General features: G+C 31.4%; 3 protein-coding genes and 1 non-coding gene across 4 annotated transcripts; 1 reads left to right on the plus strand and 3 right to left on the minus strand.

Annotated features, from left to right (window-relative positions):
- Positions 1-1,555: 1,555 nt before the first annotated feature.
- LOC112422275 (small nucleolar RNA Z103) lies at positions 1,556-1,654 on the minus strand. The gene has a single exon (XR_003012643.1). It is a non-coding gene; the product is annotated as a small nucleolar RNA Z103 (small nucleolar RNA).
- Positions 1,655-4,216: 2,562 nt separating this feature from the next.
- On the plus strand, positions 4,217-9,611 carry LOC11433144 (sucrose synthase 5). Its single transcript, XM_003616118.4, has 15 exons — positions 4,217-4,514; positions 4,652-4,806; positions 5,170-5,362; positions 5,468-5,586; positions 5,827-6,043; positions 6,306-6,401; positions 6,488-6,661; positions 6,847-6,963; positions 7,074-7,240; positions 7,358-7,582; positions 8,007-8,573; positions 8,653-8,791; positions 8,929-9,008; positions 9,358-9,387; positions 9,470-9,611. The coding sequence occupies exons 1-15, from the start codon at positions 4,281-4,283 to the stop codon at positions 9,486-9,488; spliced, it is 2,532 nt and encodes an 843-aa protein (XP_003616166.2). The 5' UTR covers positions 4,217-4,280; the 3' UTR covers positions 9,489-9,611.
- A 3,587-nt stretch (positions 9,612-13,198) lies between these two features.
- Positions 13,199-15,769, minus strand: LOC11427267 (putative disease resistance protein RGA1). Its single transcript, XM_003616119.1, has one exon. It carries the CDS (start codon positions 15,767-15,769, stop codon positions 13,199-13,201), a length of 2,571 nt encoding a protein of 856 aa, XP_003616167.1.
- A 1,638-nt stretch (positions 15,770-17,407) lies between these two features.
- On the minus strand, positions 17,408-22,537 carry LOC11433145 (NAC domain-containing protein 86). Its single transcript, XM_003616120.4, has 7 exons — positions 22,474-22,537; positions 21,924-22,145; positions 20,383-20,660; positions 19,846-20,175; positions 18,732-19,160; positions 18,336-18,411; positions 17,408-18,253 (listed from the first exon to the last, which is right to left on the minus strand). The coding sequence occupies exons 2-7, from the start codon at positions 22,078-22,080 to the stop codon at positions 17,589-17,591; spliced, it is 1,935 nt and encodes a 644-aa protein (XP_003616168.1). The 5' UTR covers positions 22,081-22,145; positions 22,474-22,537; the 3' UTR covers positions 17,408-17,588.
- Positions 22,538-23,057: the final 520 nt, after the last annotated feature.

Here is a 23,057-nt window from a genome sequence, read left to right on the forward strand (position 1 = left end):
TATACCACGATTTTGCTTCGAGTAAAATCCTTCCATTGTACCTCAAAAATAATTGTCAATTCCAACATGATTCCGAAATTGTGTCTCGTGTATCAGTTTGTCACCATGCACAAAATCATCGATTTTGAAGTCAAAACAACAATGTTGTTCAATTATTGTCTTGGAAATGACTAAAAAGCAAAATTTCTAGATTTAAATTACTCTCGGAGTGGATCTTAGATCATATGAAAATGAAAGTCAGGAATTATATATAGACTTTGATGCATTGAGGTGTGTTGGAGATGGTCAGTCCAGTCATTGTGAGTTGTGACTCACTTTTTGACTATTAGTGTGTGTTAACTTTTTATGATTGTTTTTAATATTTTCATGTTTTCTTTTGTTATAGGATGAAAATCAGAAAAAAAAAAAACAAAAACCACTCCCATAGAAGCAACTTCTTTCGAAACGCCGCCTCTTAAAATCCAAAATTCCATCGTTTATACTCATATTATATTTTTATGATTTTATTTGACATGTAGAGGCGTGGTGAATCATGTATGCACATTCTTGGAAGCTACTTCTAGCCAGCCATTCATTTTATTAGTGTGTAGATGAAAACTAAACTTAGGAGGCTTGAACAATAGCCGTATAAGCTTTCAGTCTTAAACTCTCTTTATTTATGAACTATGGTACTTTTTTTACCAATATTGGTTTACTATATCCTTTTGGTCAATAAGTTTATTCTTGGTAAGTCAGTGGTTGTGCTACATTTAACAAAATGACCAAATTTATTTACCTTCTATATAAAGAGGATGTTGGTTAACCAATATTATCAATAGCTTTTCGGTTAAAAGGGAATACTGAAATTTAACCAAGAAATAGAACACAATCGAAATTGTGTGAAACAAATTTTGTAATTAGCATTATTTTTTTAACTTGTAAGACAGGAGTAAAATAACTTGCCTTGCAAATTCGTGGATTAAAGAGTAGACTTGCTCATTTAACATGTATGAATAAACTGTCTTCTTTGTTAAAACTTAAAATATTCATGAGATTTAATAGAAAATTATTGCAAAAGTGTTGTAACAAAGTGGACTAGACACTATATCATCCTTCTCGAAGCACAAAAGGTTGTCGGCCACCACATTCTTGCTTGACTATACTTAACATAAAATAACTTAGGCTACACGGTCCATCCTAAACAACAAAGTCTATCTAAACAATTTGTTTAGAAGGCCAAATTTGTTCATGAAGGACAGTACAGCCGAAGGTATTTATTTGTTAATAAATAAATTACTCATTAAGAACATAGCATCAACTAAAACATAATTTGTCAGGGATTAAAAAATGGAAGAGAATACAGTTTTCAAAGACAATAGAGGGTATTTAGTTGCTCAAGTGTTGTAATGAAACCATATGTAAAATGGTTGCATAAAATAAAATGAAAGAGCAACACAAATTGCTATGGCTTCAAGGGAACGAGTCAAATGGGAATGGAATAAATCCACACCGACCAGATAGAGAAGCATGATAAATATATTAAAATTCCAATTATAATAATGAAATTAAAATAGAGATGGATCAGATTATTTGGCTTGATTTCTCAAAAAGAGAAAAAAAAATTCGCACAGTATGTTCAGCTTCGATCATCTGGGGAAATAATCATCACATCCATCTCACCAATATACAAATGAATAAAAGAGTCAATTAGTTCCTGATTTATAATAAGTGAGGAACACATTAATTGCTTAATGAAAAAACAAACCTTAACAAAGCAAAGGAAAACAATATGAAAATGAGAAGAACAGTAAACCTAAGCGGTGCAACGTTGGATGGTGAAAAAGTGAAGCTGATTTGTGTTTATAAAGGAGGCGGAAACCCTAATTTGAGGATGGGTGAAGCTTCTGGATAAAGCAGAATGGGTTAGTTCCAGGCTTTTCTTTCAGCCCAATTAATTTGAATCCAAAATCTATAACTATTTGAGCTTATTCAATGAAAACTGTTAAGCGCACCCCAACAACTTTAAGTTTGCATTATTCAAAAGAAATCCTCCTAAATTTTAACTTAATGAGTTCAAGATTTCACTTTTGGTTGGACCTGTGTAAGTATTGGTCCATAATGGACCAATATTTATAATATTAGATTATATGTATGCACAATAACATAATGCACATCACACGTTTAATTATTTCCTTTACTCTTTCCAAACTATTTTCCTGCCTTCTTTTTCTTTCTGTAATTTCAACATTCAATCTTCAATTGTTTTCAATAAAAACCCATCGTTTTCGATCAATATTTAGAATTTAATAATTTAACATATCTTTTATATTATACTATTAAATTAATATTTACTCACAAAAATTTATTTTCATTTCTTAAACATAGCAACGAGAAAGTTTGTTTTATAAAAAATACCAATGAACAGTTAGAGAATGTATTATTTATTATTACTGCTATTATTAGTCTTTTGGAAAGGAAAATATGACTATTCTAAAAAAACAATGAAAAAATAAATAATTGATAACGGTAACGAAATTAAACTTTTCAGGTAATATTAACATGTATTTTTTTCTTTCAAAAAAATAAAAATAACACGTACCTTTTCTTATTTAAAAAAAATAGCATGTACTCTTTCTCCTATTTGTAAAAAAAAAAAAAATTTCTCCTTAAAAAAGAATTTGTACGTTTTCGTAAAAATAAAATCAAATAATAATATGCAGCTGTCCAACATTTACCGTAACAAATTCGTAAAAAAAAGGTGTAAACACCAACAAAAAAAATTACTGTAACAATTTTGTCAAGAAAAAAAAATTACCATAACAATATGTAATATTTTAAAGGCAAAATTACACTTTTAGTCCTTTAACTTAATTTCAGGTAACAGTTTGGTCCTTTATCTTTTTTTCATTTCAATTTGGTCCTTTTTGTCCATTTTCATATGAATTTTTAACTTTAAAATTCATGATTTTATTTTCTTATGGTCTTTCAATCTTCAAATCTATGATCCTCGTCTATGTTTGCATAAGAATATTAGATTTGAAGCTTGAAAATGTATATAAAAATGGACAAAAAGGACCAAATTGAAATGAAAAAAAAAATAAAGGACCAAACTGTTACCTGAAATTAAGTTAAAGGACAAAAAGTGTAATTTTGCCTATTAAATTAAAATAATTATAAAGGGTAAAAATGAATTTTTTATAAAATGATAAGGGAAGATGGGTTAGATTGAGTGTTTATAGATCATGATAAAATTTTGGGGTTCATCTAATCTAACCGTTGAAAAAATTGGTCCATCATAGACCAATATTTTACGATAACTACTTTAAAATTCATCTTCTTTTTAGCAATGTTTTATCATATATACTATTACAGCAAGGGTAAATATGAACTATAATCAACGATGAATTAGTTTAAGTGGTAAAAAATTTCAACCCCTTGAGTTGGTCATGAGAATATTTACCACTTAATTATGAAGAAATATTATAATTTATAAACATCCTTAAGTAAAAATAAATAAATTACTTTATACAATACACAATTTTTTCATAGACAATCTTGTAAACATCATGGCCATCCACCTTTTACCTTTGACAAAAAATTTCTTAGAGATCTTAGTATGTAAAATAATTTGTTTAACCCTTTTACTAGAGAAATATGGATTGATACTTTCAAGTTTGATCGAAAGGTAGTAAAATCTAATCAAGTTTAATCGACTAAATAAAATCAGCTTTGAAAATATGGTTCCTATAAATAAAATCACAATCTCTTAAGTTTTGTCTCCGAATCTTGTCAAAAAAAGAGTTTTGTCTCCAAATAAATTTTATTCGTTTTTTGTTCTTACTTTACTTAGGGTCTATCTTTTTTATTCTAAAACAACCACTTTTTTTATAAGTTTTTTTGAAAATGTGGATTAAAATTTATAAGTAAAAACATACAAGATAACATCCACCATCAAAACAAACAGAAATCAAGTGGCGTGAAGATGGAATCTTTGTATATTCTTTTTCTCATGATCATCCACATGCAGCGTAACCACCTTAGACAAACAAAGGAAAAGAATGATACTTATATAATTCCTTGTTAAAACTAAATAATATCCACACACATTCCTTTTGTTTTTTAAAACATACTCAAACATGATTATTCTTTTCCTTTCTTTCCCTCATCAAGTATTCCTTCTCATGTGACATAGGTACACATATAAATTGTGACACATTTCATAGGACATGCAATCAAGACCATCATTATTTCTGAGTTTATAAATTTTAAATTTAAATTTTACTATCTCTTAATTTCTTTCAATGGCTCCAACACATGCATTGAAGCGCACAAATTCTATAGCAGATAACATGCCTGATGCATTGAGGAAGAGTAGATACCATATGAAGAAGTGCTTTGCTAAGTACCTAGAAAAAGGGAGAAGAATCATGAAACTTCATGAATTAATGGAAGAAGTGGAACGAACTATAGATGATATAAATGAAAGAAATTATATTTTGGAGGGAAATCTTGGCTTTATATTGAGCTCTACACAGGTTCTTTTTATATTTGGTCTAATATGTTTAATCACTCAAATCCTCAGCATTTTGGAAAACATTTATAATTAATTCTAAAAGAGTGGCTCGAAAACATTTAGGCTTTGAATTATAATGTAGTACATATGAACTTGCAGGAAGCTGTTGTTGATCCACCATATGTAGCCTTTGCAATTAGGCCTAATCCAGGAGTTTGGGAATACGTACGTGTCAATTCTGAGGACCTCTCTGTTGAGCCTATCACCCCCACAGATTACCTCAAATTCAAGGAAAGAGTATATGACCAAAAATGGTGTGTCATTTTTCTTCATTTTCTCATATATTTAATTTGAATTCTTTATATATTTCATTGTTTGAATATCTTATGTGAGGTTAAATGTATATGTTAGAAAATATAGTATAAATAAATATGAATTACCAACTTCGTGTTCTACAATTAGCATATAACTGGTCTTTTAAGCATGTGGTCATGAATTTGATCTTTGAGTGATGCTTATGAAAGAGCGCTTGTTAGGAGAGGTCATCTCCTTACATAGATCTTCGCACCTCGAAAGATTAGTTAGTAGCTTTCGAAATGTGAGATAAAAACCACATTGCTAGCAAGAAGATTGATTCACTTAACGTTGCTTGATGCTTAACATTTTCTATAATGTAGGGCAAATGATGAAAATGCATTTGAAGCAGACTTTGGAGCATTTGATATTGGGATTCCTAAATTAACCTTGTCTTCTTCAATTGGAAATGGACTACACTTTGTTTCAAAGTTCTTAACTTCAAGGACAACTGGGAAATTGGCCAAAGCACAGACTATAGTGGACTACTTGTTAAAACTAAATCATCATGGAGAAGTAAGTGGAAGAAACATGTTAGATTAAATTCATATACATTATACCAACAACAGTTACATAATCTTTTCAATATTAATTTTTCTTTTTTGTAACCTACACTTGCAGAGTCTCATGATAAATGACACCTTGAGCTCAGCTGCAAAGCTTCAGATGGCATTAATAGTTGCTGATGTTTTCCTCTCAGCAATTCCAAAAGACACTTCATATCAAAAATTTGAGCTAAGGTAAGAAGTTTATTAGTTTTCTATTAAAGAGGCCAAATTTGTTTTCAGATATGTTTAAAATCTCGGTCGCATCGCAATCCTTGATATTGCAAAGAATTGTAGTTATATACATATGATGTGGCCTCAACCGCGACATAAAAAAATCTTGATGTTGCGACCTAAATTGTGATCGCCGACATTTTTTTAAAACTCTACTTGTTAGTTGTAACTTGTAACCCCTGATGCCAATTTTATTTCCAGGTTGAAGGAATGGGGCTTTGAGAAAGGATGGGGAGATAATGCAGGAAGGGTGAAGGAGACAATGAGAACTTTATCAGAAGTACTCCAAGCTCCGGATCCAGTGAACCTGGAAATATTTTTCAGCAGAATTCCAACAATATTCAAAGTAGTTATCTTCTCAGTTCATGGTTATTTTGGGCAAGCAGATGTTCTTGGCTTGCCAGACACTGGTGGCCAGGTAAAATTTCTACCATAAGGAACATTAATTTTAATTATAAGTATCAAGTAGTAAGGTTTTAAATTGCGGTCAATATGCCAAGATTCCTATTGCATCGTGATCCTTAACATTGGAGAGAATGCGGTGTAATGCGGCCTTAGTTGCAGTCGCAGAGACATCAGAAACCAATATGTCACGGCCCAAATCTCAGCCGCAGATTTTTCTTAAACCTTGGCTCAAAAATTGTTTTCCTTTCTAACACTTGTTGCCAAAAAAACAACAGGTAGTTTACATATTGGACCAAGTCAAGGCTTTGGAAGAAGAGTTAATTCTAAGAATTAAGCAACAAGGGCTAAATTATAAACCTCAAATTCTTGTGGTGAGTCTCATGCAAACATATCACCTCTTTCTACATGCAACTTAGAACTTAGTAAAATCATGTGAGCATACTCTTAACTTTGACAGGTAACAAGGTTGATACCTGATGCTAGAGGAACCAAGTGCCACCAGGAGTTTGAACCAATCAATGATACCAAACACTCTCATATTCTACGTGTACCTTTTCATACAGAGAAAGGAATCTTGCCCCAATGGGTTTCTCGCTTCGACATTTACCCTTATCTTGAGAGGTTTACTCAGGCATGTATACACACGATTTTTTACCTTGTACTATGGTTTTAAGTTGCAGTTACGCTGCAAACTTTTCTCTTACTGTAAAAAGCGGATGCAATCACAGTTGTTGACCGCAGTTTAGAACTATGTTTTGTACCTTTTCCGCTCTTATGAACTTTCCTTCTTACCAATGCTTTGGTTGATATTAATAGGATGCAACAACCAAAATTTTAGACCTAATGGAAGGGAAGCCAGATCTTGTTATTGGAAATTACACAGATGGAAATTTGGTGGCATCACTAATGGCTAGAAAACTTGGGATAACTCAGGTTACTAAAACTTACTATATCTTTATTTATTTTTCCTTTCAATATTTTTGTGCCAGAAAGGATGTGTTACTTGTCACATGTACTAATTCCTTATTGTGATTGAAAATTAGGCAACTATAGCACATGCTTTAGAGAAAACAAAGTATGAAGACTCAGATGTTAAGTGGAAAGAGTTAGATCCTAAATATCACTTCTCATGTCAATTCATGGCTGATACAGTTGCAATGAATTCGTCCGATTTCATCATAACCAGTACATACCAAGAAATTGCTGGAAGGTTTGTTAAAATAGCCTTTCATTTATTAATATTTGTTTAATCGAGAAGAAATCTAAATTTAAAATAGTACACAAAAATGATAACTGAGTTTTGAAAGTTAATTTTTGTTTTTTGCAGCAAAGATAGACCTGGACAGTATGAAAGCCATGCTGCATTTACCCTTCCAGGGTTATGTAGGGTTGTTTCTGGGATAAATGTGTTTGATCCGAAGTTCAATATAGCTGCACCTGGTGCCGATCAAAGTATCTATTTCCCTTACACAGAAAAAGACCAAAGACACTCTCAATTTCACCCTGCTATTGAAGATCTCCTCTTTAATAAAGTAGATAACAATGAGCATATGTAAGTAATTTTGTTTCCACATTTTCACATTAAACTTTTCTGTTAAAAGAATCATGTGAGAAGATAAGATCAGGAAATGTGTTTATAAGGGATGAAAATACTCCTCGTACCAGTTTTTGTCGTAAGGGTTGAGTTAAGTCCAACTCAAATTCTATGATAGTATCAGAGTCTACTTAAGATCCAATCGGACCACTCGGGTCACGGTACAGATGTCTAGTCTATGCATGAGGGCGTGTCAGTCCCGCATTGAATCAGATAGGCCTGAAAATGCGTTTGTAAGTGGTGGACAGTCCTCATTTTATAAACCGGTTTTCTAGGGGTTGAGTTAGGCCAAGCCAAAATTTTAAAACTTTCAGTTCTGAACTATACTGACTACATTCTTCCAAATGATTGATATTTGCTTTTGAAATTATTACGGAAACAGTGGATATCTAGCAGACAAGAGGAAACCAATAATCTTCTCAATGGCAAGGCTTGATGTTGTGAAGAACTTAAGCGGTTTAGTTGAATGGTATGGCAAGAACAAGAGACTAAGAAACCTGGTGAACCTTGTCATAGTTGGTGGCTTCTTTGACCCATCAAAATCAAAAGATAGAGAGGAAATGGCAGAAATAAAAAAGATGCATGATTTAATTGAAAAATATCAACTAAAGGGCCAATTCAGATGGATTGCTGCGCAGACTGATCGATATCGTAACGGAGAGCTCTATCGATGCATTGCCGACACAAAGGGAGCTTTTGTGCAGCCTGCTTTGTATGAAGCATTTGGCTTAACTGTCATTGAAGCAATGAACTGTGGCTTGCCAACTTTTGCTACTAATCAAGGAGGTCCAGCAGAAATAATTGTTGATGGTGTCTCAGGATTCCATATTGATCCTCTCAATGGAGATGAATCAAGCAACAAAATTTCTGATTTCTTCGAAAAATGCAAAGTGGACCCATCATATTGGAACGTGATTTCTATGGCCGGATTGCAGCGCATAAATGAATGGTACTACCTCCGTCCCCTCTTGAGATGTTTCGTTGCCAAGAAAATTAATTTTAAGCATGTTCATGTCTTTATGTTGTAGCTATACTTGGAAGATATATGCAAACAAGTTGGTAAATATGGGGAACACTTACACCTTTTGGAGGCAAGTTAACAAGGAGCAAAAAGAGGCAAAACAAAGATACATCCATATGTTCTATAATTTCTTATTCAAGAATTTGGTTAGTCAATGTTTGGTTTTCTATAAACATACACAAATAACCAATTATTGCATAATGAGTTTTAGAATAAAAGTTATAAGTTTTTTTTTTTTTGACAAAAAAAGTTATAAGTTATAACACTTGTGATGCGTTCACAGGCTAAGAATGTACCTATTCCAAGTGATGAACCTCCAAAACCAGTTGGCAAGCAACCAAGTCTCAAACAACAAGGCTCTAGGTATGTCACTCAAGCATTTTGTTTTAGAATTTGAGAGGCTCAAGATTAATTTCATGACAGATAAGAAAATATTGTATCAATATAAAGCGTCTTAGGAAGCGTAATTATCTCATTCAAATTGATCTTTATATGCTAAATCATATTTTTGAAGATAAAAAAATTATTAACCAAATTAAACTATATACGTTCGCTGGAGTCTTTCGCCTTATAAGATTTATGTGTCTTTGGCTATGAAGCGTCAATCCATACACGAACTTGACAATGACACATTACCAATAATAATTTGAGAAAATTGTTTACCATTTGATTTTTCATGCTAACTTTTTTTCCTTTTCTTCTTGGTTTGCAGCACCAGACGTTCACAATCCACATTGAAAAGGTTAGATTTATTATATATTCTTGGATAAGCTTATGATTTCAAGCTGTGTCACCTTACTAAAAAAACACTTGCTTCCTTTCAGATTATTACTTGGAGCTTAATTGTATAAACAACAAAGAAAATCAAGTGAGATAATGCATCTTGTCATGCTGAATATAGATCTACCTCTGATGTATATACCTTCTTATATATTGGTTTACAAAATAATTAATATTGCAAAACAATTTTTTTGTTATTAAACAAAAAAATCTCTGTAATGTTGCAAAATAACAAATGTTTTATGCGATGAATAAAATGATGTGTGTGAGGAGTTCATGATAAATATGGAGCAAAATTTTAGTGCTTATAAAAATCTATTATTTTGTTGATAATTTATAAAAATCTCTTTGCTACTTATATAGTTATAGTTGGGGGGTGATTAGTAGTACTTATAGTTCTTAAGGAATTATACTAGCATGTAGCTGTGACCACGGTGGATACTATTACAGTTTAAGAAATTACATATAGTTTATGTATTTCTTTATTTATCTAGAAGACATGATTTGTGATTTATTCCCTAAAAAAAATTGTGATTTATTTTCACAAATTAACAATGTGATAATAATACATAAAATAAGATATGTGAGTTGCAAATTTCCTAAAACCCGTGGACTATATATCACTAACCTCAAAAGAGTATTAAACTATTTTTTTTAGAGAGGAAAAGAGTCGTAAACTTTGTCTCCTCGGTCACGAGATACGTTGCCGTATGTAAACATTGAAGTTTGAACCCCTTAAACTTTATTTAACAAAAATAATTTAAAATTGAAAAAAATTAAGAAGCTAATAAATTAACCTATTGAAATTGATACGGAGAAATATCGAACCTGAAATTTTGAGAGAACACGTTATAATATCCTAAATTAACATCATCAAACTAACTTAAACGGGTTACTTTTAAAATATAATGATAAATGGGAGGAGCAATCTTTTGGACTTATCAATGCTCACACTCTAATAAAATGACACGTCTTTATATAAACTGGATGGGAATTGCTGCAAATCTCGAACATGAAGAAGATGAAGAACAAGATGAAGGTTGCCAAAATAAATTTCTAAGTGTGTCTAGACACACTATGACACACTGTTTCTTATTTGATTCACCTCCACCATTTATGTAAACTAAATGCAAATAGTTCAATTAGCGAACCCTTTTTAGGCATACTTAGGAATCCTTGACATGAATTGCATACTCATATTAAGCGTATCAAATCAAAAATAATTTATAAAATAAAGTTCATTTAATTATTATTGTTCATCAGTAAAACCAAATAACTATTTAAAGACTTAAATGTATGTTTAATCCCTGCACTTTTATCCAATTTTGGCATTGGTCCCTATACTTTTGTTTGGTATTGGTCCCTGCAGTTTGAAAACTTTTGGTTTTAATCATTCTGTTAAGTCTCAATTAAAAAAAGGCTTAATTGCACTTTACCTCTATCTTTCCAAAAGTTGCGGTAATATTCCTTCTGTTAATTTTTTTAACAGAAGGGACCACTTAGGTAAACGGAGGTAAAGTTATGGGACCAAATTGAGACGGTTTAAAGTTAAGGGACCAAAATGAAATTCAAAAATAAGTTAAGGGACCAAAACATGTATTAAGCCTAAAAAAAACTATCAGTGTGCCACGTGGACCAGTCATGACACGCCATGTGGCACACTAAAAGACAAAAAAAGTTCAACCTAAAAATATCATTAGTCCCTGCACTTTCAACATTTTTTTATATCAGTCCCTGCACTTTGGTATTGGTCCCTGAACTTTATTATTTTTTTTTTTTTAAACTTTCAATGAAATTATTAAGTTTTATTATTATTTTATTCGTTATTTTTATTGAGAATAATCATAAAAAAAAAATTAAAAAAATCATTTTTAAAAAAATTAAGTTTTAATTGTATCACATTGCAGATGAAAATTATATCTCATTGACACCATGATAATAGATGAAAATTAACAAAGTAAATGGAAATTAAATACATTAATTTTCTTCGTTGTAAAGCTTCCTCCTATCGATACACTTGATTTGAGTAGGCAATTCATGTCAATGATTCCTAAATGTTAACATTTTTCTTATTTTTAAATATTTTTTTTTCTCCAATGCACGAGAGTAATTGGATAAACTTTATTTTTTTAACTATTTTTTTATTGATACGCAAGATAGGATAATGCAATTCATATCAAGGATTCTAAAGTATTTTTTAAAAGGGGTTCGCCAATTTACCTATTTGCAGCCGGTTTACATGTGAACATTTTTCTTATTTTTAAATAAGGCTTAAATGTGTGTTTGGTCCCTGCACTTTCACCCCATTTTGGCATTGGTCCCTGCAGTTTGTAAAACTTTTGGTTTTAGTCATTCTGTTAAGTCTCAGTTAAAAAAATCTAACAGTGTGCCACATGGACCAGTCATGACATACCACGTGGCACACTAAAAGACAAAAAAAAAATTCAATCTAAAAATATCATTAGTCCCTGCACTTTCAACAGTTTTTTATATTAGTCCCTGCACTTTAATATTGGTTCCTGAAATTTTTTTGTTTTTTTTTTTTAAACTTTCAATGAAATTATTATGTTTTATTATTGTTTTGTTCATTATTTTTATTGAGAATAATCATAAAAAAAAATCAAAAAAATCTTTTTTAAAAAAATTAAGTTTTAATTGTATCACATTGCAAATGAAAATTATATCACATTAAAACCATGATAATAGATGAAAATTAACAAAGTAAATGGAAATTAAATACATTAATTTTCTTCGTTGTAAAGCTTCCTCCAATTAATTAGGGATGCGTCACAGATGAACTTACAAGCTTATTTGATTTTGGAAGTGATACTATCTAATTATTGCTGAAAATATGTGTTTGGATTTTGAAAATACTTTTATGGGTTTTGAATTGGTGAAAATGAAGTAATAATTTTCATTGTGTCATTGAATATCTATTTCATTGATTGGTTTTTCTTATTTGAAAATAACAACTAAGAGACTATTTTTTGATGAGTAATTAAAGACTCTTGTGGTTGATATGATAGAATTGTTCATATTTGGTGAATAATTTACCTGTTAACATCTAATTAGAATATAGTCTGTCTGGTCTCATCATTTTTCTTGGGGATTTGCAGATTAAGTCTCAATTTCATGTTTAACTTTGAGAGAACTTTGATATAATTTGGTTTGATACATTTAGCTTAGTGTTCTTGATGGTTACAGTTGGTAGCACAAGATTCTGGATAAAATAAGTTTGCTCTGTCACTTGATGTGCCAAAAAATCTTGATATTTTGCAATGATATTAGATAGTTTGAGATTTAGTGCTTTATTTTTTATCTGGATTGCAACATTCAGCACTATTAAATCTACATATGATGCTTTATTCTCTTATGATGTTCTTGAAAGATTAAAGATAATTTGCTACATTGATCAGATAAGTGAAGATAAGTGTTAGCTACCTTCATAACACACTATCTCTTTGAAATGTATGAATTGTTTGTTTATTTTATATTCTGAATGTAGTTAGCTTATGTATGATAGCAGAAATGTATGGTAGCAGAAATGTTGGAAAGATAGCAACTGAGTCATGTGCATTTAACTTATGAAGTAAGTATACTACACAAACATTATAAATGTGCACCTTTTTAAAATATTTATCAAAATATCAAAAGAGCATATACTACAATCAACATTCGAGATAGTAGTCAGATCTATCTATTTAGATACACCACTAATTATCTCAAATAGCTAAAATAGACCCGTGTATATACATTAGCGACATTGAAGAGATCTAAAGACAATGGAATTTCACTTGTTTGATGTGTGATATCTTGTGCCAATCACGTCCAACTCCTGCCTGGTATCTTCTACATAATTCAGGACAATCATAAATTGATAAATCTTCAAGCTTTGGAAGGCAATCTATGTCATCGGGGAGCGAAAGCAATTTCGGGCAATTTACAATTACAAGTTTATTGAGACAAATCAGAGTTGATAACCACTCAGGAAGCTCATCAATATTTTCACAGTCAACAATTGCCAAGGTCTGTAATGTATCCGCACATTCTTGCAACCATTTAGGAATACTCACAAGTTGTGGCAAAGATCGAAGAGTTAGCAACTTCAGCTTAAACTTTGGGATTTGGTTGTCATTGTGGAATGACAATTTCAACTTATGGCAATTAGTAATGAACAACCACTCTAAGTTGGGAATAACATGAAGTGGCATAGACTTTAGATTCCCACAAGAATGTATATACAGTGACTTCAGATTAGAAAGTTGTATTCCTTCAAACAGCAAGGTCTCTAGATTGTCACAATATGTGACATCAAACCTTTCTAAAGAAGTCAACTTTGCAATCTCTTTTTCTGGTAAAGTATATTGCTTTGTAGTTATGACTAGCTGCCGAAGGCTGATCAAATTTCCTATTCCATTGGGTAATGTTTGAAGCTCTATGCATCCATCGAGATCCAAAGTATGCAGATTCTGGAGTTTGCACAGTGAATTAGGGAGGCTCTTCAATTCTTTACTATTCTTAAGATTGAGATATCTCAAATGTTTTAATTTGCCAATAGAGCGGGGCAAACTCTCATATTTAGAATCAGCTAACTGTAAAAGCCGTAAGAATTTGCACCTTGACGCCAAAGTTTTTAAAAAAGCTTTATCGTTGGCTTCCTCAGGAAATAGCATAGTTCTCAGACCAGTAGGAACTGGTGTTACGCCAAGCAAATCATTTTTAATAAATGACAGATGAAGGACATTCTCGAGTATATTTTCATTATGAAATTCAATCAATTGAAACTCATCTCTTGCAACATACACTGCAAGATCATGCACTAAATCATGCAATTTAAATGTACAAATACCACCACCAAAGTCTACAAAATCTTGAAGAAATGATCTTGACCAAAGCTCTTGCAGTAACTGAATGCTAGTACCTTCCAAGGTTTTACCCCTGTTTGGTGGCAGAAGAACACCAAGCACCTCCCAAAGCATCCTAACATCCATATTAGTAAATGTAAAGTCCTTTTGAAAGAGGGAGAAGCAAGTAAAACATCGTTTTAAATAAGAAGGTAACTGATCGTAACTTAATTTGATAGCAGGCAAAATGTCATCTTCTTTTTGAGGTAAATTCCAAATTTCACTGTCTCTGATAAACTTCCACTCTTCCACATCAACTTTTAGGAATAGAGAACTCCCCGATGTTCTTAGGGCCAAAGGAAGCCCTCCACATTTTTGTACAATTTCTTTCCCAATCTTCATCAATTCTGGATAGTTTTTCTCTTCTCCCTCTTTAAAAGCCCATTTGATAAATACAGACAAGGAATCCTCCGGAGAAAGACCTTTCAATTCCAAAATGTATGATGTGTTGGTGCCCATCATTTTGGCAATTGAGTGGCTACGTGTAGTCACTAAGACTTTACTTCCTTCAGCACCTACTTGTATTAAATTCTTCAACTCAACCCATTTGACACGATCCTGGTTCCATACATCGTCCAAGACGAGCAAGAACTTTTTACCAGCAATCTCATTTCTCAGATGATTTTGTAGCTGATTCAAATCATGGTTTGTATAGTTCGCTTGGTGAATTGGGTTAGGACCAGTAGCAGAACCACTAACACTAGCTGCATTTAGGATTTTAAGAAGCAGATTCTTAAGTCCAAAATCATCAGAGACACAAACCCACATCTTCAATGAAAAAGTCTCATCTAAACTCTTATCATTAAACACTGCCTTTGAAAGTGTAGTTTTTCCTAATCCTCCAATTCCAACAATAGGAATAACAGAGAGACTATTACTATCACCACTATCTAGCAATAACTGATTAATGATTTTTTGTTTATCATGTTTTCTTCCTATCACATCAGAATCATTCACATATGAATGTGTCAATTCACGTCTTTTTACAACACGGTTATCACTATCATTGATTTGAAGGCCAAACTTAAGCCTATCAGCAGCAACCTTATCAAATCTCTCTTTGATATGTTTGATTTGATGCACCATTTTAAGGCGGTAAACAAGAGGATTAGAATTTGAGAAGAAACGTTTTACCTTCCTTCTGATGCTACCTGAAGTGTTGATGATGTGCTTTCGCAAGGCCTCGCACTCAAAATCATCGATTACATCTTCGGCATCATAGAAGACCCGCTTAATCTGTTTCAACCATTCACGCAGCTCATGGTTCTGCCATTGCGTTTGTTCAGCGTCCAACAACACGGCTTTGATGAGTGAGACAGTGTTTTTGATTTCTTGAAGATTGTCGTAGACACCGAGCGTTAGAGAAGCTTTTTCAACAGCAACGGATGCAAGTTTTTCAATGAATGACTCTGCCACGCCAAAGAGGAGTGATTCTGCCATTTTGTTTGGTTTTGGAAGCAATCAGGTTAAAGCTCAATTGGTTTTCAAAGTAGGTACAGCTATCAGTTTTCTAGTGTCTATTTGTCACAGCAAGGAGGTCATCAGAAGTAATTGGAAATTTGGTTAAGCAAGGAATAATTTCATGGAGAAGCATAAAGATGTTCAACTTTTTGTCTAAACGTTCCGAACTTACTCAAACAGCATAAAGATTCTAAACTTTTTTCATGTAAAAGTTACTTAATGATGGAAGGAATAACATTAACTGAATGAAAACAAATGTATACTTTAGTTATGTGCATTTTAGTATCATTATTACTTTCTTCTATGTAAATGAAAGGCATTGCTGCAGTATCAGAGATTCTTTGCTTGTGCAATATTTCACTGCAAAGCATTTCAATAATATATACAGATTAGTATTATGAGGGCAATTAAAATTTAAAGGTAGCGTCATGCCAATCAGTGCCCAGCAAATTTCTTTAAATAAAATTGATTCTTATCTATTTATGTTGTGTGGATAGTTTAGATTAAAATTACTTTTGCATATAACTGCCGAAATAGGTTTTAATATTGTATTTAAAATTATGATTTTGAAAAAGTTGTTAAAGGGCATTAATATAATAAAAAAATTATTTAAAAATAAGAAAAATGTTAACATTTAGGAATCATTGACATGAATTGTCTACTCAAATCAAATGTATCAATAGGAGTATTGATATTATAGATTGTACTTATTATTTATGAACTAATAAAAATGTGAAATAATGCTGAGAGAGAAGCATATATGTATTTGTATGCTAAGAGATTATTGTGCATTTTTCAATAAAATTGGCTTAAGCATCCAATTATGATACTTAGAGATTAAAAGAATTTTAATATATATATATATATATATATATATATATATATATATATATATATATATATATATATATATATATATATATATATATCAATGTTATAGAATTAGACTAAGTTTACAATATTATGGAGAATGACTCAAAGAATTTGACTGACATGATTTCTGACAATTTCTATTTCAACAGGACTATCCTTATTTTATTTCAACCTATCCAGAAGCTTATGAAGATGAATATTGGCATGTGCAAATCAATCATACTTGTTGTGAAGGAAATAAAAGTGTTGATTGGTTTGCAAACATTAACATTGTTAAGGATCATTTGAACTTGCTTGTTTTAGAGACTCCTTCTACTAAACTTCAAAAGCTCCTATTTGACAATATTTCCAAGGTTGTATGCCTAAAAATGTTCATTTAGTCTAGTTCCTCTTTCCTTGGGTTGTGTCCTCTTTACTGAAAAAATTAAAAGATCAACTTCGCAATCTCTAATGGTTTGCTAAAACATATCCTTGTGACCAAAGTAATGGTCAACTTATATTTAGTCAATAACTAGAATGATTTGGTCTCTAATGAATAACTTGTGTACGTTAAGTTAGTATATTTATATTTGTATTGAAAAAATATAGACAAACGAAGCAATTGAACTCAAGTGATTAATGACCTTCACTAAAGACGAAAAATTCAAGAGAATCTAAATTTAATTCCCGAATAAAACAATTTTTTGTTAAACTATATAGATATATGCACACACATTTCCACATATTCAAAAAGTAAATAGGGAGATAAAAATAAAGATAGACATTTTTATAATAAGATTGAACACAATTTAGTCTTAATCAAATAACAATTATCAAAGTAAAATATAATAAGTATACTATGGATATTAGCCCCCTACTTAAATAGAGTCTTGTCAAACTACTCCTCAAGTTAGAGACAAAAATAAATGAATTAGAAGATCAAGGGTTAGCCATGGCTAGCCCATGTGGTACAAAGCGCCAAAAATATGGTGAGGAAAATGCCTATTTCCTTAAAGGCCACACTTAATCCTTTCTCACATTTAACACCAACAAACCAAACCTCTTTTGATTCATTCCATTTGACTCTCTCTTGTGATTCTCTCATTCTTTTCTCTTTCACATTTTTTGGGTTTGGTTTGCATATTTCCACTTCTTCCTCCAAATAAACACGATGCATCACAAGAAGTGCAAATACAAATACAACCAAACTTGCTATTTCCTTTGATGGATTGAATAAGTTCCACTTCCCCATCACATAGGCCTTGAACTTCCTAAAGAAAGATCCTTGATTCTCCATTATCATCATAATTGCATCTACATTCTCTTTAGAGTTTGGATTGTTTGGCATCATTGGATTGAGTTGAATTTGAAGTGTTTGTGAAGGAACAACTTGGTGAAATAATGTCATGGCTACTTGTTGAGTTGAAACCAACATTCTATGACTAACCTTTGTTTCCTCAATGATCTCAAAGCTTGGAGAATTTGAGTAACCGTCCATGTTACCATCTTCTATAAAATTATCATTGGGGTCACCATCATTGATGAATCCCCATGAGAATTCATCGACATCATTGTCATTTTGTTCAACGTTGTTATTGTGCCGCTCATATTCTGACGAAAGTAAAAACAATTATATTGTTAGATAAATTATTAATAATTAAAAATAGAAAAATATGTGATTTTATAAGTATACCTTGCATGCCATTGTGTTCCCTTAATGTTTGGTAGCATGAAATATCCTCGATTGGGACAACATTTTGTTCTTCCATCTATACAAATTGGAAGATTAGAAACCATATACAATTATTGATCTTAATTTATAATGAATAAATGTTTTAAAGAGTCTTTATTAGTTCTACTAGAAAAATGTTAAAATAACAACAGAAATTACACAGCAAAAAAAAAAAAAAAATGATCAAATATGATGTCTCTAAAACTTACTACATAGTCAAAGACAAAGTTTGTCTTTTTATAAATTTTCAGTTAATAAAGATATAGAATATAGTTTCATCACCCCCTTATTATGCCATTACTTTAGTTTTGACATTGAAATAATGAAAGTTGGGAATAAAAATACTATTATATATACCTTTTCAAAATCTTCTCTTGGCATTCCAATCCATCTCAAATTCTCTACCACCCTATTGGCCTTTGACTCTTGATCCTCTAAATCACCTATCTCTATAGATCTTGTGTTCAAATCCTCCCAAGTTTTGTCAACATATCCCATGGAGCTCATATCATTTATGTGATTGTAGTTAGTGCCAACCATGAAAGTAAAATCATCTTCATAAGGAGCATAATTGTCATTGTGATCCAAGGCTTGTGAATAACTGGACTGGTTCATCAATCCCTGAGAAGCATGAGTAAGTGAAAGAATTCCCTGCATGATATCATTTCTAGTTCTGCTTCCTTGTTGTGTCTGGTGAGGTATTCCAACTTGAGGAAATTCCTCCACCTCCAATGGAGGCATAGCAAACCTATGTTGCATCCTTGCACACTCTAGTGCAATATCCACCTGCAATTCAAAGATTATATACTAAGTTTTAAAATGTATTCGTGTTGGATTTTTAGGGCAAGCTCAATTGGATGACTGTTTTTCATATTTTAGTGTCTAAGTTTGGGGTCTAAGGTTCAAAAAGTCTAATTTAATTTACAGTAGACTTTCATTTCAACTTTCTTATAAACCCTTTTAATCGCACTATCTTATCTTATGTGAGACTTATGTGTGGACGGTGCAAGGCGAAGTGGCCACAACTAAGGTTTTAGTCCTCAAAATTTTAGATAAAAAAAGTTCAATTTGGTTGTAAGATATGTAATACGACAATTTAGTTATGCATGTTTCCCTATGTAATGTAAGTTGGTAAAGGTAAACGACCCATCACCCCATATCCAACTTGTCCTAGATTCAACTCTTGACCGTATAACACTATTATATTTTTTTTTAAGAAGCGCCGCTAATACTACTCTTAAAGTGTAACATTGTGTGTTTAATTTGGAAATTAAGTGTTAGGAGTGTGTGTTTTTAAAAACTTTTCTTAAGCACCTGTTTGGTTGTGCGTCCAATATGCAATTACCGCGTCTTGAGGCAGTTTTCACCGCAATTTCAACAAGCTATACATTCAAGCTTCGTGCACTAAATCTCAGTTCTTTGTCTATCTATATTGAAATTAAATTTGTGTGCATAGAGTATTTTTGTGTACCTTGGATGGAGGGTATGTTATGGCTCCATAATTAGGAAATGAAGAAGAAGTTGGAAGACTAAATAATGGGTCTTGAGATGAGAATTGCAACCAATTTCCATGATCCCTTGATGTACCATTGATATTGAGAGAAGTCTCATTTACCATATTGTGTGGTGAACAATCCTTCATTTGCATCAAATAATTTGAACTATCTAAATCTTCACCCCTTCTTTCAGAGTATAGCTCAACTCTTGGTGATTGGTCGCTTGTAATATTACCATATTGTCCTCCAACTTTTGGCACAATCACTGTACTCTTCTTGATCACACGGCAAAGAGCATATGCATCCTGAGGTTGTGATTATTTTTCAGTCAAAAAGAGAGACACACATCAAAATGTAGAAATTGTAAGTGAAAATATATTAAAGTTAAATATTATTTCATTTTAGTAATAGGTTTAAAAAAGTGTAACATTAGGCTAGGGATTAAATTTCTATTTTGTTTGGTATTTCAATATTATATCATAATATTGAAAAAAATTGAGAAAATGGAGAACCTGCAAACTAGGAGTGGTTTCACATTCCCTCTCATCAAGTCGATATTCATGCATAACCCAATTTGTACGAGAGCCATGGGGTGCTCTTCCTCGATAGTAAACTAGGGTTTTCTTCACCCCTACTGCTCGAGCTTGAGAATTCACCTTTCGATCCTTCCCAGTTGCCTTCCAATATCCAGATTTGGTTGCACGATTCGTTCTAGATCCATTCGGGTACTTCCTATCACGAGGGCTAAAGAAATACCACTCCATATCATTCCCTGGTAGCAATGATTTCCCTGTAATAATAAGAAGGAAAAAAAAAAGGCTTTGAATTGGTTACATATGTTTGTAAAGTTGAATTTAATTATTATGCAAGCAAACAATAATCTCTTCTAATGAGTTTTCCCCGTATATTTCATTAATTGTTTTAGCATAGTTAGTTTTTATTTTTTTAGCATAGTTAATCCCCCCCGTGTTTACCCGCCAAATTATTAGTTAGGAAATAAAGTGTCAATATTTGCATGGGAGTGGCTCTTTTCTTTAGTTTACGCTTTTTGACTTAGGAATATTTTGTTGTCTCATTATAATCTTGATTACCACAATAGTATTCCTAAAGGTGAAGGGGACCATCTTCTTTAGAAGTACAGTCTATATTTGACCAAAAAAGTAAGCATATGTTTGATCATCACTGATAAAAGATCAGAAACTATAGCAAATCAAGTATTAAGAAGCTCGTGTCCACTTTCAAATAAACTTTCATTGGGTCCTATTAAGATCTACAAAATCATTGTTGAATAATAAAGATCTAATTTATTAATTGGCAAAATTAAATTGGGTCTTTAATTAAAACTTCTCTTCAGGATGTTAAATAATACATTTTATATTTTCAATTTGATTTTAATTTTAATTTTTTCGCAAAAAAATCATATAGTACAAGAAAATTTTGGATCTCCTGTAATCAAAATTGATTGTAGAAACGATCTTAACTGTTGGGATAAAGTTTAGTAAAGAGAAAACATGTTGGTACAAATTGAATAATCTAGAGTAATTTATTAGAACTACTATGTGAAATTTTTTTTATCTTGCACGAACAATATTAAGTTACTCCTTCCATAATAATATGAATTGTAGCGATGGTTGATCAAACTACACATATTAAGAAAGTTGGTTGATCATCCTTCAAAAAAAGAAAAGAAAGTTGGTTGATCATATTTAATCTATGCAATACAGATAAAAAAAATTAAATTTGTGATCTAAACTAGCTCTATAACTAAATGAATTTGGTAATTGGAAATTTAAAATTTAAATCTAAGGATGGGTATTTTAGAGACATGATCATTTTATTTTATTTTTTTGACAAAAGAGACATTATCATTAAATATGAGAGATAAATTAGCAATATTTGCTTATATATATTTTATTCTGAAAAAATATGAAATAATTTTTCTGATTTTATTTATTTCGGATGAAGTGCTTGATTGTGTGCTATCCAAAATTTGTAAACTGATCACGAGTATAAATATGATCATGCATGATATAAAAATAGTGCCTCAAATTACCTGGCAAGTCCCACGGTTCACACTTATAGAGATCAACTTCAGCTATGATCTCCAATTCAATCTTATGGCCATTAATCTTCCTATTTAGATAATAAGCAACAAGTTCTTCATCTGTAGGGTGGAACCTGAAACCTGGAGGCAATGAAACAGGTGCCATATATATGTGAATATATACTTTGGACCTCCTTCTTCCTTCCAATTATTTTTTTTACCAATCAAACCCTGTCATACATGAAATCATCCAAAATAACCATATTATAACTATTTTTTAATCAATAACCATATGTTTTTTCGGTTGCAAAATATTAAAAACAAATTGCATAAACTTTATTTTAAACATCATATACTATATGACAAGCATATATCACTACCATAAAAAATTTAAAAAAAAATTAAAGACTGAAAAAATAAAATTAGTCATTAAATATGACATTTTTAACACTTAGCAATTTCATTTTCATCTCTAAATTTTCATCACAATTTTCTTTTCTTTTTTTCTAGTACTATCTATATAGTAATATGAAGATCAGGTTAAGAGAAAGAGAAGGACCTAAGGGAAGAAGAAGATCCAAATGAAGAAAGTGGGAGAGACAAATTAGCTCAATGGGATCAAGGGAAGAGAGAGGGATGGAATGTGGGGCTTGCTTGGGGTTTTAACAAAGAAGACAAAAAGAGAATAAGAGAGAATATTATTTTATTAGAGAATTATGATTGAAAAGAAAAAAAGTATAGAGGCTGTCTGTGTCACCCTTTGTATCTTTATTTTTTCTTTCTTTTTAAGTACTTTTCATTTGTGTTTTTAATCAAATGGATGGATTCCTATTATCTTTGCTATCAAGCTTGGTTAATTCCTAGTAATTATTAGTACAAATTTTAATCTTAAAAGTTAATAGTAGTATTAGTATTATCCTTTCTATCAATAATCTATAATGTATTGGGTTGAAACACCCTTAATTACTCCCAAATTATTAATTTAAAAATTAATATAATAAATACTTAAATTGGTCCTTGAAATTCTATCAAAAAAGAAAGTTGGACCATGAAATGTAGAACTATATCAATTAGTTCTTTACATTATCAATATTTTAAAATGATCTCTCAAATTGTAATAAAAGATTAATTAAATTTGTCACT

This window comes from Medicago truncatula, chromosome 5 (genome assembly GCF_003473485.1).
Source record: "Medicago truncatula cultivar Jemalong A17 chromosome 5, MtrunA17r5.0-ANR, whole genome shotgun sequence".
Taxonomy (NCBI): domain Eukaryota; kingdom Viridiplantae; phylum Streptophyta; class Magnoliopsida; order Fabales; family Fabaceae; genus Medicago; species Medicago truncatula.

What these genes read in the sequence shown, in the direction of transcription:
- LOC11433145 (XM_003616120.4), bottom strand. Translation starts at nt 22,080, where the DNA reads ATGGCACCTGTTTCATTGCCTCCAGGTTTCAGGTTCCACCCTACAGAT. An exon ending in CAAGAGAAGATTTTGAAAAG is followed by an intron (nt 18,412 to 18,731) that starts GTATATATAATA and finishes CAATTTGTATAG; the next exon opens with ATGGAAGAACAAAATGTTGT. An exon ending in GGAACACAATGGCATGCAAG is followed by an intron (nt 18,254 to 18,335) that starts GTATACTTATAA and finishes TACTTTCGTCAG; the next exon opens with AATATGAGCGGCACAATAAC.
- LOC11427267 (XM_003616119.1), bottom strand. Translation starts at nt 15,769, where the DNA reads ATGGCAGAATCACTCCTCTTTGGCGTGGCAGAGTCATTCATTGAAAAA.
- LOC11433144 (XM_003616118.4), top strand. Translation starts at nt 4,281, where the DNA reads ATGGCTCCAACACATGCATTGAAGCGCACAAATTCTATAGCAGATAAC. An exon ending in TGCCAGACACTGGTGGCCAG is followed by an intron (nt 6,044 to 6,305) that starts GTAAAATTTCTA and finishes AAAAAACAACAG; the next exon opens with GTAGTTTACATATTGGACCA. An exon ending in GTAGATAACAATGAGCATAT is followed by an intron (nt 7,583 to 8,006) that starts GTAAGTAATTTT and finishes TTACGGAAACAG; the next exon opens with TGGATATCTAGCAGACAAGA.